At 45.4% G+C, this 20150-nt stretch overlaps 1 protein-coding gene across 2 annotated transcripts in view; it reads right to left on the bottom strand.

Annotated features, from left to right (window-relative positions):
- Positions 1-2114: 2114 nt before the first annotated feature.
- LOC126267528 (UDP-glucosyltransferase 2-like) overlaps positions 2115-20150 on the bottom strand; it is a 650607-nt gene continuing 632571 nt past the window's right edge. The window contains exons 4-7 of one of the 2 annotated variants that reach the window (XR_007549015.1): positions 18771-18993; positions 10702-10921; positions 2715-4253; positions 2115-2632 (exon numbers count right to left, since the gene is read on the bottom strand). Coding sequence is in view for 1 of the 2 variants with exons in the window: in XM_049972829.1 (XP_049828786.1) it covers positions 3974-4253; positions 10702-10921; positions 18771-18993 (723 nt within the window). In the remaining variant the exon portion in view is untranslated. Of the gene's footprint in view, positions 4254-10701; positions 10922-18770; positions 18994-20150 lie in introns of both variants that reach the window. The other variant, XM_049972829.1, reaches the window with a different exon arrangement.

The following is a 20150-nucleotide window of genomic DNA, read 5'->3' as shown; positions in this document are numbered from 1 at the left end:
AAATACACATCCATTGTGTGTTGCACTTCTGAACTATTTTCAATGGTTTAGCTACGTCATGTATTGCACTGAATAACGAGATGAAGACTTGGAAAACCAAGAATACCTTCCTGACAACAAAAATTCCAAATTCCGGGGCAAAGTTTCAGCTGCGGCAGAAGATACCGCCAGCTTCAAGGAATGACAGACACGAGGAATTAAGACAAGATGAGGAACTTCTCCTTTCAAATTCTGGTACACACCATTATTGATGCCTACCAAAACTGCTGCATTGTTAGTATCCAAACCCCGCATTAAATGAATGTTCAAGCCGTACTCGTTAAGCAAAGGTTTCAAACCATTGGTTACTGCCGCTGCGTTACCTTCCTCTAACTCTACCATTCCCAAGAATGTGGAAACAATGCGACCTTCGGCCTCAGAAATGCGTAGCACACACGCAGCTAACAATTTAGTGGCACTGATGTCTGTAGATTCATCCAAAAGTACACTGAAATATCCGTCACCCATGTCCTCTTTCAGACTGGCCTTGAAATGTGGGTAAAGAATGTTTTCAATCACACCACTACACTTGCTTCTATGGAAACGCATCTGAGAGACGTGGTCAGCAGCTATAAAACACTATTTTGAAAGGCACCAGAGGTGATCCACACATTTTATTGCGGAATGGTTAGCCACAAATAAACATAATGCAGCTTCTGCAACGGAAACTTCATTGGACTGCCTAGCTACAGGTGCATCTAGTTTCAACTGACCCTGCGAAGAAACAGGTGCCGCAGCTTTTTGCTTTTTGAATGATAATATAAATCTGACAGACGCGAATTAGAATTGCACTGGAAAAATGGACATCGCACACTAGAAGGATCAGCGGGAATCTCAAAATGCCAGTCTTTCAACTGTTTACTACTAAGCCACTCTTTTCTAAACTTTCGAGTGTATTTTTGTCCTTTTGCTTTGACCTTTTGATGAGACAACTAATAAAAAAGTAAAGAAAATCACTAACGCGATTAACTGCACCATATACATAACAATTCAACACTATGCACTGCACCGACTTCGGTCCACGGAACTTGTAACTGCAATGCCAAAAGCAAAAAACTAAGACTTGGAAAGGATTGCTCTGTTGTGTTGAGGCAGGGGAAACACTATATCGAAAACAGATTATTAAGATCAAACAATGGAAAATCCAGGATGGAATGCAACAATACGAGAGAAGAAAAGGTGCTACTCACCATATAGCGGAGATGCTGAGCCGCGACAGGCTCAATAAAAGTACGAGTGTAGTTTCAGCTCTCAGAGACTGCAGATGTGTGCGCAAGTTGTGCTTGCGTGAGTGGCTGTGTGCGTGTATGTATGTGTGTCTACTACTTACAAAAGCCTTAATGGCGGAAAGCTATGATTGTGTGAATCTTTTTATTGTGCCTATCGCGGCTCAGCATCTCCGCTATATGGTGAGTAGCAGCTTTCCTTCTCTCGTATTGCCGAATTATTAACAGATAGCTGGAGCCATATTGTTGCCAGTTTAGGATTTTTCGCGCTAAATACGATTTCAAATTGTATAATGAAAAGACTGAATGAAACGGAAAAAAATATTGTTGCAGAAATCATTCCACAAATCCGTTAAAAAATCCGTTGACCGCTAAATGCAAAATTTCACCCGCTGACAGTGTGTAAAATCCGCCAAATTTAGCGAAAATTCCGCTAATTTGGCAACCCTGATCGAACTTCCTCAAAGTCAATAAATAATCAGCGGGAATTGTAAGACACATATCTTGCAAAGGCTGGAGTGACTTTTGTAAACGAATGTTTGACCAGTGGTGTGGACTGCGTCCCTGCAGTGCACTATTCGAGCATGCCTACACGAAGCGTTTCAACGTTCCAGTTTACCACTCATTCTTCTTCACACGTACACACTGCTCTTTTACCATCATGATTCCCTGTAAACAAATTTTTAAATTTGAAGAAGAAATCAATACATTTACTTCATTCAGATGTGATTCACTCAAGTTGTCGCTTCAAACTAACCAAAACCTAAGTATTTTTTAAATTGAAATTAGATTTTAGGGGTTTCAATAGTTTGGGAAGTACGTTGGAAGATATATAAATAAAACAACGAAAAAGATACAATAAGCTTTATTTACAGCTCTAGTAGCAATAATGAGTTTTCTGCTACAGATTAATGTAATACATCACGTCATGATTGACTTGGTTTATTTAACCATCTGAAAACTATCCCAGACACATTGCGTTGTTCTGTATGAGCTACTGTTGTCCGCTACTTGTGTATAATGTTGTTTCTAAGTTACAGACTTGTAACACTTCCCTTATGGAACACAAGATTGCTGTTGTGCACATGGGTAAATGATCAAACATGTTGTGCATCCTCTCTGTCTAGCCAATATGACTGTTGCGGCGCTTTTGTGGCGCTGACACTGAGGTAGGTTGCTCTAATCTTGGTGACAGGTAAAATTTTCATCCAAAGTACTTAACGCATGTACAGCTCTTGAGCAACAAAGTGTTGGGAAACATCCTGCTTTGTAGACTGAAGGCATGTGAACATGCGTACGGTGAAACGTCCATGCGCTGGAAGGCCTTAAAATTGGTGGCCATTTTCGCGCAATTTGAGAGGAGTATGCTATGATCTGGCACCAGATTTCAACATCTTCCTTACTTTAATTCCAGTAACCAACCATAAAAAAGAAATACAACAGAGCAACAGTAGACAGTACAACAACACATGAGGACACCCACACGACACAAATACAGTTGAACACTGCATTGGTGAAAAACAGAGGGTCCTGTATTAGTACTTAATAATTTTCACGTATTTCTTTTGTTCACCGTTTCAATTAATGACTGAGCAGAGGCGGAGAATACCTGATGCAAGGTGATTATTCTATTTATGAAACGATATTTCTGATGCAAAAATAAATAAGTATAGACAGAAAAACAAAAAAAGAGAAAAATACGCTCACAAGTAGGGCTGTAACAGTTAGTGAGCCGTCCGAAGTTAGAACTGGAGTTCCTCACAGTAATGGTCCTTCAACAGTGCTTTTTAAAAGCTGCATAAACTCTTAAGATACTGGGGAGAAGCAATAAGAAGGAAAAAAGAGCCACAAATAGTACTACAGAAACTATTGATGGAGTTACGGCGAAAACGAGACTATAAATTAAATATGTTGAATTTATGTACCGAGGACAAGAGCACAGTGAGGAAAGGAAGAGAGAATTGACAAATTTAAATTCGTAAATGAGCGGATCCAATCCATCGGACTAGAGGGCATAATCAATAACGAAAGGTTAAGAAGGGTCTGCACAAACTAACATAAAACGGCTACGGCCAAATGTACTGAAGCGGTAATTAAGCAAGAGATATTGTGTGGATGAGAGTAGTTGAAAACGTGAAAAAAATATGAAATGAAAATTAAGTGGCCAAAGAAGAATAACGAAAACACCTGCAACAAGAGAAAGAACAAACATTTCCACAGAAACAGATTAAAAAACACAAGGCTAAAACTTTTCGGACGCCTGCACTCACTGAACAATAGGTTAACATAATAATTTGTAACTTCATTTTTAGTTTAAGACAGCGACAGCCTGTCTAGATGGATAAGACGGCATTTCAGCAACCTTAAAATTACACATCGACAGTGAAATACCTGAATCTGGGTAGATTTCAGCAAAATTTCGGCTGAGTTATGAAATTAATCCCTTAAGAGGATAATGATTGAGTATGAGAGTGCCATAAAGAAACCTGGTGATGGAAAGAAGAGAAACGCAGTTCTAAAACGACTACAAATGGTGAAAATCGTAAATTTATAAAAGAAGGACTTATGTCAACGTATCCCCGCGGTATATCCAAAGTGAGTGAGAAAAAACGACGAATGACTGGCGACAGAAATGTCCAGAAGGCGACACACTCTCGTCCAACAAAATCGCCTTGCGGTTCACACGAGCACTGGTTGGTGTGGTGGAGCTAGTGGGCCTTCAGCTTGTCGGGAGAGCCCCTGCACAGTGTGGTAACTCTCCTGGTGAGGAGGCGGCAGCACAGCAGGAGGGAGGCGACTGCTACCACGGCAGCAGCCAGCACGTCGAGCAGCAGGTACTGGGCGAGCGGCGCATCCACCGCCGCAGAGCGCAGGTGGGGGGCGCCGCCGTGGCGCAGCACGTACTCCGACCAGAAGACGGCCGTCTCCAGGGGCGACGTCCGCCAGTCTCTGAAGGCGCGCGACAGCTCCTCGGCGCGCTCCTTGTACCTGTCCGACAGTCACACGCTCAAGTCTCGCACTCGGGACGGCAATACGTCGTATACCAATCGTCAAAACACCAAGAGAATTATATCGACTGACTTACGCCGATTTACGACGGACCTTTAACACATATTTTTTTCTGAAAACAGGTTGGTTTTATTCAGGAATCCAGTACACCATATAACATCTACATCTACATCCATACTCCGCAAGCCACCTGACGGTGTGTGGCGGAGGGTACCTTGAGTACCTCTATCGGTTCTCCCTTCTATTCCAGTCTCGTATTGTTCGTAGAAAGAAAGATTGTCAGTATGCCTCTATGTGGGCTCTAACCTCTGATTTTATCCTTATGGTCTCTTCGCGAGATATACGTAGGAGGGAGCAATATACTGCGTGACTCTTCGGTGAAGGTATGTTCTCGAAACTTTAACAAAAGCCCGTACCGAGCTACTGAGCGTCTCTCCTGCAGAGTCTTCCAATGGAGTTTATCTATCATCTCCGCAACGCTTTTGCGATTACTAAATGATCCCGTAACGAAGCACGCTGAACTCCGTTGGATCTTCTCTCTCTCTTCTATCAACTCTATCTGGTGCGGATCCCACACTGCTGAGCAGTATTCAAGCAGTGGGCGAACAAGCGTACTGTAACCTACTTCCTTTGTTTTCGGATTGCATTTCCTTAGGATTCTTCCAGTGAATCTCTTTACCGACGATCAACTTTATATGATCATTCCATTTTAAATCACTCATAATGCCTACTCCCAGATAATTTATGGAATTAACTGCTTCCAATTGCTGACCTGCTATATTGTAGCTAAATGATAAGGGATCTATCTTTCTATGTATTCGCAGCACATTACTCTTGTCTACATTGAGATTCAATTGCCTGCACCATGCTTCAATTCTCTGCAGATCCTCCTGCATTTCAGTACTATTTTCCATTGTTAAAGCCTCTCGATATACCACAGCATCATCCGCAAAAAACCTCACTAAACTTCCGATGTTATCCACAAGGTCATTTATGTATATTGTGAATAGCAACGGTTCTACGACACTCCCCTGCGGCACACCTGAAATCACTCTTACTTCAGAAGACTTCTCTCCATTGAGAATGACATGCTGCGTTCTGCTATCTAGGAACTCTTCAATCCAATCATACAATTGGTCTGATAGTCCATGTGCTCTTACTTTGTTCATTAAACGACTGTGGGGAACTGTATCGAACGCCTTGCGGAAGTCAAGAAATACGGCATCTACCTGGGAACCCGTGTCTATGGCCCTCTGAGTCCCGTGGACGAATCATTCTTCGCTACAAAACATTATTTTTCAACCTAGTCTCCATTCAATGCGGCGGCCTAACGTTTGCCTTCTGGATGGTCATGTGTGCCCTCATGTCACCACTCTACCGGCCGACATCGGAGTCAACGTCTTGTTAATCAGTAACCTCCCCACCAACCACATTCTGCTCCCCGTATTGGGGCAAACAGATGTGGAGTGGTTGGCACACTGCGCTCGCATTTGGGAGGACGACCATTGAAACCCGCGTCTGGCCATCCTGAATTAGGTTTTCCGTGATTTCCCTAGATTTCTTCATGCAAATGCCACGAATGTTCCCTTGCAAGGGCAAGGCCGATTTCCTTCCCCATCCTTCCTTAATACGAGCTTGTGCTCCGTCTCTAATGACCTCGTTGTCGGTGGGATGATAAACACTTATCTCTTCCTTCTCCTCCGTAAACAGATGGACGTCGGAAGCGGGCACACACCTCTGATACGCCAAATGGTTGACGAGTGTGTCAGCGCTACCAAAAGAGACGTTCAGTTATTCAGGGAGGTGTTAGTGAACTGTCGATCGCCTCGAATGAGAGTGTCCGCACGTTCCAAAACGCAGGCGTCACATCTGTGTGCAGCCGGCCGGCACACGGGAGATCGGACAGGTCTGCACGACCTTGTTGCGATGATAACAGACGCCTCCCCCAATGACTCAAAGTTCTTTTGTTCACATCCAGGTCTCAGCAGACATTCTGCAAGCGCCTACGAATATCTACGATGCTCTGATTTTCCGCCAAAAGAAACTCAGCGACAGCTCTCTCCTTGGAACGTGTCTCCGTTATAGACGCCATTTTGAAGGTTACGTATAGCCCCACCACATATCGCAACTTCATGAAACTATAGGGAACGAAGCGGGAATATTCCACAATCTCTCACAATAAATTCGGCATTTTTTTAAAACCGAAATTTTCCGAGAAAAAGAAATTTGTTGGATTACTTATCGAACGCCCCTCGTAGTAGTATTAGCGATTCTACATTCCTGGAAATGGAAAAAAAGAACACATTGACACCGGTGTGTCAGACCCACCATACTTGCTCCGGACACTGCGAGAGGGCTGTACAAGCAATGATCACACGCACGGCACAGCGGACACACCAGGAACCGCGGTGTTGGCCGTCGAATGGCGCTAGCTGCGCAGAATTTGTGCACCGCCGCCGTCAGTGTCAGCCAGTTTGCCGTGGCATACGGAGCTCCGTCGCAGTCTTTAACACTGGTAGCATGCCGCGACAGCGTGGACGTGAATCGTATGTGCAGTTGACGGACTTTGAGCGAGGGCGTATAGTGGGCATGCGGGAGGCCGGGTGGACGTAGCGCCGAATTGCTCAACACATGGGGCGTGAGGTCTCCACAGTACATCGATGTTGTCGCCAGTGGTCGGCGGAAGGTGCACGTGCCCGTCGACCTGGGACCGGACCGCAGCGACGCACGGATGCACGCCAAGACCGTAGGATCCTACGCAGTGCCGTAGGGGACCGCACCGCCACTTCCCAGCAAATTAGGGACACTGTTGCTCCTGGGGTATCGGCGAGGACCATTCGCAACCGTCTCCATGAAGCTGGGCTACGGTCCCGCACACCGTTAGGCCGTCTTCCGCTCACGCCCCAACATCGTGCAGCCCGCCTCCAGTGGTGTCGCGACAGGCGTGAATGGAGGGACGAATGGAGACGTGTCGTCTTCAGCGATGAGAGTCGCTTCTGCCTTGGTGCCAATGATGGTCGTATGCGTGTTTGGCGCCGTGCAGGTGAGCGCCACAATCAGGACTGCATACGACCGAGGCACACAGGGCCAACACCCGGCATTAAGGTGTGGGGAACGATCTCCTACACTGGCCGTACACCTCTGGTGATCGTCGAGGGGACACTGAATAGTGCACGGTACATCCAAACCGTCATCGAACCCATCGTTCTACCATTCCTAGACCGGCAAGGGAACTTGCTGTTCCAACAGGACAATGCAATTCCACATGTATCCCGTGCCACCCAACGTGCTCTAGAAGGTGTAAGTCAACTACCCTGGCCAGTAAGATCTCCGGATCTGTCCCCCATTGAGCATGTTTGGGACTGGATGAAGCGTCGTCTCACGCGGTCTGCACGTCCAGCACGAACGCTGGTCCAACTGAGGCGCCAGGTGGAAATGGCATGGCAAGCCGTTCCACAGGACTACATCCAGCATCTCTACGATCGTCTCCATGGGAGAATAGCAGCCTGCATTGCTGCGAAAGGTGGATATACACTGTACTACTGCCGACATTTTGCATTCTCTGTTGCCTGTGTCTATGTTCCTGTGGTTCTGTCAGTGTGATCATGTGATGTATCTGACCCCAGGAATGTGTCAATAAAGTTTCCCCTTCCTGGGACAATGAATTCACGGTGTTCTTATTTCAATTTCCAGGATTGTATTCAACCGTGGATCACTTATACAAGTTACTGGTGGTGTCATGGTACCACAGATCAAGAACGACAACCGTAGTTCACACATCGCAAACTCCCGATTATCCAGGTGTAGGTTATCTCTTCTGCAATCTGCTTTGCAGGTTAAGTGAGCATGGTTCAGCGATATTTGTAAAAATTATAAATGAGGCTTGTAGTATTATGTTGTTATTATTAGAAAGAATGTTATCGTCTTAGCCTCTAGAATATAGTATTATGCATGTGACTGATGTTAGAGCCTCGGAACACTACTCGGGCCCCAGAAATATTTTTCGGTTGTTTCCCATTTCATCTTCCGGTACATTCGGGCACTCCGTCCTTGTTACATGTTCGCGGTCGTTTTTCTGTCTGTTGACTGGATCGTTTCCCTAGGAGCTAAGGGTCATCAATTTCCAATCGGTTGTTTCCAGCGTGTAGCATCAATAGTATCTGGACACCGATTTGTAATGCGGAACACTTCGAATGTGGACTAGGCGCTGGATGTCACCTGAGTAACAATAACATCACGGATATTTGAACCATTCTAAAGCTACCCAAGAAGAGAACTGGAGATGTGACTGAGGAATGGAAACGCAAAGGAACAACCTGAGGTAAACCAAGAACAGGCAGACCTCACCGCCCGACCGACATGGGTCGTGGAGCACTGCAGAGGGTAGATGTAAAAATTATATGACATCCGTGGAAAGTATTACACGGGAGCTCCAAAGTGCTACCAACAGTCCGTGTGCGTAAGGAGTTAAAAAAATAAAGGACAGTGATCCAGATATTCTCATTACGTTTCTGTGGTCAGTGCTAAGCGATGATTCAGGTGGCGTAAAGAAAGACGCCACTGGATAGTGTATCACTGGAAACGAGTGACTTTGAATAAAGAATCACGCTATACCCTGCGGCAATCTGATGGAAGGTCTTGCGTTTGGCGAATGCCTGAAGAACGTTACCTGTCATCGTGCGTAGCGCCAACAGCGAAGTATGGAGGAGGTGGTGTTAAGGTATGTGTTTTTTTCGTTCTTAGGGTGACTGTGCAGTAGGATTGTGGAACATATACTGAACATCATAAATTACCTTCAAGAAAGCGGCCTATTGGCCCAGAGCACTGGTTCAGGAAATATATTCCTGCGAAACACAACTAGCTCTTTATTCGGACGAAGTAGTGAGTGCTATCGACAAGAGATCCTAAATTGATTCTATATTTCTACATTTTCAGAAGACGTTTGACACCGTTCCTCACAAGATACTTCTAATCATATTGCATGCTTAAGGACTGTCAGTTCACTAGTACAGCTGGATTCGTGATTTCCTGTCATTTCTGTCGGGAGCAATTCAAAGTATGCTGATACAACAGCCCCGTACATATCAACCACGTACAAATGTGGTAATCGGTGGAAAATAAACGAGTGAAACAGAAGTGATTTACGGCGTTCTTAAGGAAAGTGTTTTACTTCCTCTACTGTTCCTAAACTGTATAAACGATTTAGGAGACAATGTGACCGCTCTCTTAGCATGTTTGCTGATGATGCTGTCATTGATCACATAGTAAAGTCATTAGAAGATCAAAACCAAAGGCAAAATGACTTAGGGATAATATCTGCACTTTGCGAATAGAGGCAGTTGTGTCTGAATAAGGAACAGTGTGAGCACGTCCACATGAGTACGAAAATATATCCGATATATTTGGGTTACACGATAAATTATACAAATTTAAAAGCTGTCAATTCAAATAAATACCTAGGAATTACAGTTACGAACAACCTAAATTGGAACGATCACATAGAAAATGTTGTAGGGAACGCAAACCAAACACTGCGTTTTATTGGTAGAACATTACACTGTCTACACTACGCTTGTCCGTTGTCTGCTATTGCTGTGCGGTATGAGATGTTTAGTAAATATAAACGGTATCACTGACATGATAAGTGAGCTGGGGTGGCAATCGTTAAAATAAAGGCGTTTGTGATTGCGACGAGATGTCCTCACAAAATTTCAATGACCAGCTTTCTCTTTAGAATGTGAAAGTATTTTCTCCAATCTACATAGGGAGAAATGATCATCGTAACAAAACAAGAGGAATCGGAGCTCGTACACACAGACTTAAGTCGGAAGCTAGTGCAAAGCTAGTGCAAAGAACCCTGTGCAAGGCACTTAAGTGTAATTGCACAGTAATAATGTAGATGTTGATTTTTTGTTGCTCCTTATCCTTTCAGTGTTCGTTTCTTGCACTTTGTACCCAGTTGGCAAAATCACCCTGTACAAACACATTCTTTATCTTCATTTAAAACATAAGACTTGGTTACCCACAGATTGTGCTGGATTTTCATGAAACACTGTACGTGAGATATTGGGAAAATATTACGATGAATTTGTTTGGAACCGACCTGCTTCACTAAGGTGGCTAGTGAGAGCTGTTCGGCTACCGAAAGCCTTAACGTATTTGACAGTGAAAACAGCTCTCGTCTTCTTTCATGACAGTGCATTCCATTAGTGTCGACAGCATTGAAGAAAGTTCGTTTTCATGAATTCCAAAAACATTCCTTTACTGGTAGTGGTCTCAGCATGTGATGAGAGAAGCAACACTAGACTCATACGTAGAGGTTCACTTAGCGTATGAAGTTTACAGTGTGGATCCTGAAATGTTTTCTGGCAGTTGTAGTGATATGAATAAAGCAAATATCTTGATGAATGCACGTTTCTGGCCTTACCCAGGGTCGTTCAGCACTTGTCGCAACGCGGACAAGATGCGTTCCTCTGTGGCTTCGAGGAGGGGTAACAGCACCGCGACGCCCTTGTCGACCAAGGCTATGCTGTTCCTGTGCTGGTCGGCGAAGAGCGGAATCGTTACCATGGGAACGGCGTTGTACACCGCCTCTATGACTCCCAGCTGGCCGCCATGCGTCATGAAGACTCGAATCCCGGGGTGACCTAAGAAAGCAACAAAAAGTTTACGTGTTTGAGTTCTGTTGCTTGTTCGCCTACTGGGAACTTGCGCCCCTATGCATTTGTAAGCGTATCAAAATCTACCTTTGGAGCCAAAGTGCTTTGCCAATGCCTTAAATTTCTGATGCTTAACGAGTAAATGACGATTGTCACGCACCTTCGTAATATGAACTGAAAGCTCGTTGTACTTTTTTATTTAGTACTAATAAATGATTGAGTGGCCATGTGCACTGTGCATGTGTGCATTCTGATCTGCGCTGACTGTAATGTGAGGTGTGGCTATAAAAGAACAGGTCTTTTGCTATAAAACATATTATTTCAAACACATACATATTTTGTTATTGTCACCCTCAGTATACTCCCTTCTTCAATCCCTACAACACTCGATGAGAATTTTCTATTGATGGAAACAGTGCTGGAATTCTTCCTCTGATAACTCCTTGATGACTCTTGCCGCTTTTCCTTTCACTGCATCAGCGGACTGAAATTGTGTCCCTTTTAATGTAGATTTCACCTTGGGGAATAGAAAAAAGGCACATATACATTTATACTCCGCAAGCCACCCACCGGTGTGTGGCGGAAGGCACTTTACGTGCCACTGACATTACCTCCCTTTCCTCTTCCAGTCGAGTATGGTTTGCGGGAAGAACGACTGCCGGAAAGTCTCCGTGCCCGCTCGAATCTCTCTAATTTTACATTCGTGATCTCCTTGGGAGGTATAAGTAGGGGGAAGCAATATATTCGATACCTCATCAAGAAACGCACCCTCTCGAAACCTGGACAGCAAGCTACACCGCGATGCAGAGCGCCACTCATGCAGAGTCTGCCACTTGTGTTTGCTAAACATCTCCGTAACGCTATCACGCTTACCAAATAACCCTGGGACGAAACGCGCCGCTCTTCTTTGGATCTTCTGTATCTACTGTATCAACCCGACCTGGTACGGACCCCACACTGATGAGCAATACTCAAGTATAGGTCGAACGAGTGTTTTGTAGGCCACACCCCTTTTTGATGGACTACATTTTCTAAGGACTCTCCCAATGAATCTCAACCTGACACCCGCCTCACCAACAATTAATTTTATATGATCATTCCACTTCAAATCGTTCCGCACGCATACTCCCAGCTATTTAACAGAAGTCACTGCTACCAGAGTTTGTTCCGCTATCATATAATCATACAATAAAGGATCCTTCGTTCTATGTATTCGCAATACATTGCATTTATATTAAGGGTCAGTTGCTACTCCCTGCACCAAGTGCCTATCCGCTGCAGACCTTCCTGCGTGTCGCTGCAATTTTGTAATGCTGCAACTTCTCTGTATACTACAGCATCATCCGTGAAAAGCCGCATGAAACTTCCGACACTATCTACTAGGTCAACATGGCGCTGCATCAAGCGAATGAGGTGAGTGTTCTAAACAACCGGCTGCTTCTGTATGCTAGAAACCTCTTGACCAGATAATTCAGAATGAGCCGGTGCGCTGTGTTGATGTAGAACCCATGACTTGTTCTTCCACAATTCTGGTGTTTTTTTCATATTTTCTCAAGGAGTTGACCAACGACATCAAAATATTAATATAGGTCAATAGTTTGACTTTAGAAGCCCAGTGAAGATACACAATTCCATGATTATCTGAAAACAATAATTATCATCGCTTTGAATCTTGATTTGCTCATGCGAGCTTCTTTCGCTCTCGGCGATGTTGGTCTTCCAGTGCTTGGATTGACGGTTAGTTTTTGGAACGTATGTGAAAGAAATTAGGATTATTTTCATTGGGGCACAGTGCCAGTAAAAAAAAAAAAAAAAAAAAAAACGTTTGCATGAGCTGCTTCTTGTTCGATCGTGATAATTTTCGACATCATTTTGGCACACATTTTTTTCACGTTAAATTTGTTACATACACTTTGTCTTGCCCGCTCTTTGTCCATTTCTACAGTTTCAACAACCGATCAAATGCTCAAACATGGCCATATCGAAACAGACTACCTACTTTTCCGACATTTTCATCCGTTTTTGTTGTTGAATGGCGGCCCCGGCGGAGTCATCTTCAACGTCAACTCCACAATCTTGGAAAATCTTGAATCACTCAAATCTCGCGTATGTGATAAACAGCTCTAGCCATACACGTCTCTTGCTAAACGATAGGTTTCAGTAGCAGTTTTTCCAAGTTTAGTGTGAAACTAAACGACAGTTCACTGCTCTGTTATTACACTTATCATTTATCCGGCAAAATAAAGTAACAACTCTTACAAAAACGAAGGCCACACTGGTTTCTCTACAAACACCAGAGACGCAGCATTCCACTGAGAAGGCTTGACGCTTCACAGCTATTGGCTGTTTACCTTTGGCGCATGAGTACTTACTCTGTGATAGCACCAGTGTGGTTATTTTACAGCCACACGAGGCATAATATTGAAAAAAATTCGAATATCTAATTACCAATCCTTCCTAATTTGAAATCAGCTCTCCATATTTCGTTTCTACACTACAGGCCATTAAATTTGCTACACCACGAAGATGACGTGCTACAGACGCGAAATGTAAACGACAGGAAGAAGATGCTGTGATATGCAAATGATTAGTTTTTCAGAGCATTCACACAAGGATGGCGCCGGTGGCGACACCTACAACGTGCTGAGATGAGGGAAGTTTCCAATCGATTTCTCATACACAAAATGCAGTTGACCGGCGTTGCCTGGTGAAGCGTTGTTGTGATGCCTCGTGTTAGGAGGAGGAATGCGTACCATCATGTTTCCGACTTTGATAAAGGTTTTATTGTAGCGTATCGCTCTTGCGGTTTATAGTATCGCGACACTGATGTTCGCGTTGGTCGAGATCCAATGACTGTTAGCAGTATGTGGAATCGGTGTGTTCAGGAGGATAATACGGAACGCCGTGCTGGATCCCAAAGGCCTCGTATCATTAGCAGTCGAGATGACAGGTATCTTATCCGTATGAATGTAACAGATCGTGAAGCCACGTCTCGATCCCTGAGTCAACAGATGGGGACGTTTGCAAGACAACAACCATCTGCACGAACAGTTCGACGACGTTTGCAGCATCATGGACTATCAGCTCAGAGACCATGGCTTCGGTTACCCTTGTCGTTGCATCACAGACAGGATTGCCTGCGATAGTGTACTCAACGACGAACCTGGGTGAACGAATGGCAAAACGTTATTTTTTTTCGGATGAATCCAGGTTCTGTTGACAGCATCATGATGGTCGCATCCGTGTTTGGCGTCATCGCGGTGAACGCACACTGGAACCCTGTATTCGTCACCGCCATACTGGCGTACCACCCGGCGTGTTGGTATGGGATGCCATTGGTTACACGTCTCGGTCACCTCTTGTTTGCACTGACGGCACTTTGACCAGTGGACGTTACATTTCAGATGTGTTACTACCCGTGGCTCTACCCTTCATTCTATCTCTGCGAAACCCTACATTACTACAGAATAATGCACGACCGCATGTTACAGGTCCTGTACGGGCTTTTCTGGATACATTCTCCAGATCTCTCATCAATTGAAAATGTCTGGTCAATGGTGGCCGAGCAACTGGCTCGTCGCAATACGCCAGTCACTATTCTTGATGAACTGTGGTATCGTGTTGAAGCTGCATGGGCAGCTGTACCTGTACCCGCCATCCAAGGTCTGTTTGACTCAAAGCCCCGGCGAGAAATAAGTACCCAGAACAACCACATCCGGCCGTAATAACGGCCTTGATACGGCTGGGCATTGGGTCAAACAGAGCGTGGATGGCTTGTATAGGTACAGCTGCCCATGCAGCTTCAACACGATACCACAGTTCATCAAGAGTACTGACTGGCGTATTGTGACAAGCCAGTTGCTCGGCCACCATTGACCAGACGTTTTCAATTGGTCAGAGGTCTGGAGAACGTGCTGGCCAGGGCAGCAGTCGAACATTTTTTGTATCCAGAAACGCCCATAGAGGACCTGCAACATGGGGTCGTGCATTATCCTGCTGAAATGTAGGGTTTCGTAGGGATCGAAGGAAGGGTAGAACCACGGGTCGTAACACAACTGAAATGTATTGTCCACTGTTCAAAGTGCCGTCAATGCGAACAAGAGGTGACCGAGACTTGTAACCAATGTCATCCCATACCATCACTGCGGTTGATACGCAAGTACGGCGGTGACGAATACACGCTTCCAATGTGCGTTCACCGCGATGTCGCCAAACACGGATGCGACCATCATGATGCTGTAATCAGAACCTGGATTCGTCGGAAAAAATGACGCTTTGCCATTCGTGCGCCCAGGTTCGTCGTTGAGTACACAATCGTAGGCGCTCCTGGCTGTGATGCAGCGTCAACGGTAACCGCAGACATGGTCTCCGACCTGATAGTCCATGCTGCTGCAAACGTGGTCGAACTCTTCGTGCAGATGGGTGTTGTCTTGTAAACGTCACCATCTGTTGACTCAGGGATAGAGACGTGGCTGCACGATCCGTTACAGCCATGCTGATAAGATGCCTGTCATCTCGACTGCTAGAGATACGAGGCCGTTGGGATCTAGCACGGCGTTCCGCATTACCCTCCTGAATCCACCGATTCCATATTCTGGTAACAGTCATTGGATCTCGACCAACCCGATCAGCAATGTCGCGATACGATAAACCGCAAGAGCGATACGCTACAATCTGAACTTTACCAAAGTCGGAAACGTGATGGTTCGCATTTCTCCTCGTTACACGAGGCATCACAACAACGTTTCACCAGGCAACGCCGGTCAACTGCTGTTTGTGTATGAGAAATCGGTTGGAAGTTTTCCTTATGTCAGCTCGTTGTACGCGTCGCCACCGGCGCCAACCTTGTGCGAATGCTCTGAAAAGCTAATCATTTGCATATCACACCATCTTCTTCCTGTCCGTTAAGTTTCGCGTCTGTAGCAAGTCATAATCGTGGTGTAGCAATTTTAATGTATATTCCAAAAAACCGCGCATTAATGAAATAAAGTGTCATGGTTATGAAATTAAGTGCTGAGGGCAAACTGGAAAAGAACTTTAAAGTAAGGTTTAAAGAGCACAATAAGAAAGAGAATGATTCGTTGGCGCTGGTGAAGCAATTCAAGAGCAAGGAGCATTCACTGGGTAACTTCACAGACAACATTGCACTTTGGGGATAAAGGGTAGTCGTTTTCCAAAGTTTTTGGTCTTTAAGAAATGAATGCGTCCGCGTCTTAAATGAGAAAACAGAAATGCGCAAGAGGCATTTCTTGGCCCGATTTAGCGATGTTCCCTTTGGGAAGCAGTCAGCAACTTCCAATTAGCGGCGTTAATTTTATGTTTCCTATTGGCCATTTTATCTAAATGAGCGCTATGCAACAAAGCAATTGGTTTTTAGAACTTGTTGGGTCTTGGCGTATAACGTTCATAGATCTTACGATAGACAGTAGCATCGTCGAGGGCCGTGACGTATGCGCTGCAGGAAAGTACGTTCTTTGGTACGAGGGTTCCCCAGAAAGTAATGCACCGCATTTTCTTTTCTCAGCCGAAAACAACGCTACGAATGCGAAACGTTCCGTATGTATTATTTGAAGTCTCATGAGTAAGTGCGATAAGTTTCCGTCGCTTCCAACAAATAGCGTAGCTGCAGCACAGTGTCAAAATGGCGTCTGTAGGTGATGTACGTTACAAGTAAATTGCCGCCATTTCATTTCTCACTGCAGAGAAAGGACCTGTAGCGAATATTCACAAACGCTTCTGCAAAGTCTATGGAGCATCTGCTGTCGAGAGAAGTAGTTAGTCACTGGGCACGGAGGGTGAGGTCATCAGAATTCCGTTCGGCGGAGCTCCACGATTTGCAGCAGTCGGGGAGACCATCCACGGCTGTCAAACCCGACATGTTGCAGCGAGCTGATGTTGTCATTCGCGAGTACAGACGCATTACGACTCGGCACTTGGCGGTGCATCTGTCAATCAGCAGATGAGGTGTGGATGCAATTATTCGCACTCTTGGATATTCAAAAGTGTGTGCAAGATGGGTCACTGGGGATCCAACTGTGGATCACAAATCGCACACAAAAAAAAACTTTTTCCTTGCTTTGTTGCAACGTTTTGAAGCTGAGGAGGAGGCCTTCTTGTCCCGGGTTGTGTCAGGTGATGAGATCTGGGTTCACCATTTTGAGCCCAAAATAAAACGACAGTCGATGAAATGGCGCCTTCCCACTCGGCACAGAACGAAAAATTCAAAGCAGCTGCTTCCGTCGGTAAGGCGACGATCACCGTGTTCTGGGACTCAAAAATGTTCAAATGTGTGTGAAACCTTATAGGACTTAACACACTACTTAACCTAAATTATCCTAAGGACAAACACATACACCCATGCCCGAGGCAGAACTCGAACCTCCACCGGCGCCAGCCGCACAGTCCAGGACTGTAGCGCCCAAGACCGCTCGGCTAACCCCGCGCGGCTGTTCTGGGACTGCGAAGGTGTTAGTCTCATTCATGTGATGCCAAGAGGCGGTACCATTAATTCAGAAGCATATGTCAACACATTAACAAAACTCAAGACGCGCTTCCGGCGACTTCGGCGCCACAGCAACCCAGGAGTTGTTTTGTGCGTCACGATAAAGCTCGGCGCTACAGAAGTCTGAGGTCTGCTGAACGCATCGCAAAACAGGGTAGGACAGTGTTTCTCCATTCACCCTACAACCCTGACCTAGCCCCCTCGTAGTTCCACTTGTTTTGGCCGTTAAAGGGTGTCACTCGTGGAAGACATTTTGAGGACGATGAGGAGGTGATTCTCAAAGTGAAGCACTGGTTCCGACATGACGACAAGGACTGGTGCCGACAGGGCATACACTCCCTTGCTTCGCGCTGTAGGAAGGCAGTATAACGGGATTACGTGGAAAAATAGGGTGTGTAGGTAAAACACCATTCTTCTGTGTGTGTAATTCTCATTATACTCAGTACAGAATTGCTGAAGAAAAAAAATGCGGTGTATTACTTTCTGGGCAACCATCGTAGGTGAAAACGGCTACCTTCAGTTTACAGCTGTGTTTTGAGAGTATAACAAGTATAACAGGCCACTTTCCGGGCGGGAAGGAGCGCCGGACCCCGGCACGAATCCTCCCGGCGGATCTGTGTCGCGGTCCGGTGAGCCGGTCAGTCTGTGGATGGTTTTTAGGCGGTTTTCCATTTGCCTTGGCGAATGCGGGATGGGTTCCCCTTATTCCGTCTCAGCTACACTATGTCGGCGATTGCTGCGCAAACAAGTTCTCCACGTACGCGTACAACACCGTTACTCTACCACGCAAACATAGGGGCTACACTCGTCTGGTGTGAGACGTTCCGGGGGGGGGGGGGGGGGGTACACCGGGGACCGAACCGCACAATAACCCTGGGTTCGGTGTGGGGCGGCGGAGGGGTGAAGGCGGCTGCGATAGTCGTCGTGGGGTTGTGGACCACTGCGGCTGCGGCGGGGACGGAGCCTCTCCGTCATTTCTAGGTCCCCGGTTAACGTAACATAACTTAACACAATAGGCCAACATGAAATGCATATTTGCTGCTCGACTTTTACTTTTTCTTGTGCCTGATGACAAAGAAGCTTTGGGTTATGTTATAGTCAGGATGATATAAATATTTTTATATGGTGGTTAGTACGTATCGTACTGTGATTTATTGATTAGTTTCCACGTTTTGTAGCCTTTGTTAATGGGATAACATAGTACCGAAACATGCTGTACTAAAAATATCACATATTTGACAACCGGTAGCGTAACATTCTCTGTATTGAATCTTGAGACAGTTGTACGATGGCTTCACAACAGATATTGTTTGCGTTTGGTATTTGTGTACTTACGAAGGACGTCTATCTGTGGCAGCCATCTGCGCATCATGACGTTGGGGCTAAGGTTGGGGACGCCACCCGGGTTCCCCTTCCAAAGCACACGCTGCGGCAGCTCAGCGAAGGCTGCCGCCATTGCCGCCGTCACCTCCTCGGGCATAGCTTCTGGCCGGATTGTTGAGCCAAACGTGAAGAGAACCACTCCATGCTCGGCCTCGTCCATGAACTTCTGTATGTCCTGCGGGTTTAAGTGGGTTATGGCTGATCAAGCATGTAATTCTGTCGTATAAGTCGATCTACATTAAATGTTTGATTGCATACAAAGCTAAGCTGAATAATTCCATGTACCGCGCAACAGCAGCAGTGTATAATTACGAGGTGCGTTCAATCAGTAATGCAACACTCTCTTTTTCTGAAAAGAGGTTCGTTTTATTCAGGATTCCAGTACGCCATACTGTTCCTCACTCTTTTGGCTTCAAAACCCAATTTTTCAACATAATCTCCATTCAATCTGATGGCCTTTCGCAACCTTGCTTGGAGGGCCTACATGCCGGCATGATGCCACTCTCCTGGTCAATGACGCAGCCAACGTCTTGTTGCACCAATAACCCCCCCCCCCCCCCATCCGACCCTGTCATCTACGTACTACTTCCTGCAAAGTGCATCCTTCGTTGGGTCAAACAGATGAAGTTGGAAGATGCCACTTCCGGCTGTCGGGTGGATGACGAAGACCAGTCCAATGAGGCTTTATGAGGCCGTTTCGGGTGCGAAGGCATGCATGAGGCCTTGCATTGTCCTGGAAAGGAAAGTTCATTTGCATTTTTGTGCCGATGAACACAATGAAGTAGTTTCTGAAACTTCAGGACGGTAGCACAATACACTTCCGAGTTGATCGTAGTACCGCGGAGGAGGCCATCAAACAAATAACTCCTTTTGAGTCCCAGAAGGCGGGCGCCATGACTTTACCTGCTGAGGGTTCTAACAACCCTACCACAACAAAGGTAGAAAAATAATTATAATTGTAGTGTAGCTCGCGCTGCTAAATATTGCATTTTCGGGCAACAACAAATTTATATTATGTGGCAGGTGCCATTAAAGCACAGTTAATAAAGTCATTTCTTAAAATAATGGATAAACTAGGCACTCATCTTTTCGTGATTCCCACGCTGGTCTCGTTGTGAACTCATGGCTCAATCGTCGAAAATGTAGGTAATGATGATTCCAAGCTCGGATGCAAAGAGGCCTAGGTGTTATTCTGCGATATTCAAAAGTTTTATAGATGTGTTTCATAAACCATTCTTGAAGATTTAACTTTTGCAAGTTAGGACAATGGTGATGTAAAAAAGTAATCAGCACTCCGAATTTAAGTTACATTTCTTTTTTATTACTTTTGTT

This window comes from Schistocerca gregaria, chromosome 4 (genome assembly GCF_023897955.1).
Source record: "Schistocerca gregaria isolate iqSchGreg1 chromosome 4, iqSchGreg1.2, whole genome shotgun sequence".
Taxonomy (NCBI): domain Eukaryota; kingdom Metazoa; phylum Arthropoda; class Insecta; order Orthoptera; family Acrididae; genus Schistocerca; species Schistocerca gregaria.
Note: the sequence above shows the minus strand (reverse complement) of the source record. Positions and strands in the feature narration are given on the sequence as shown.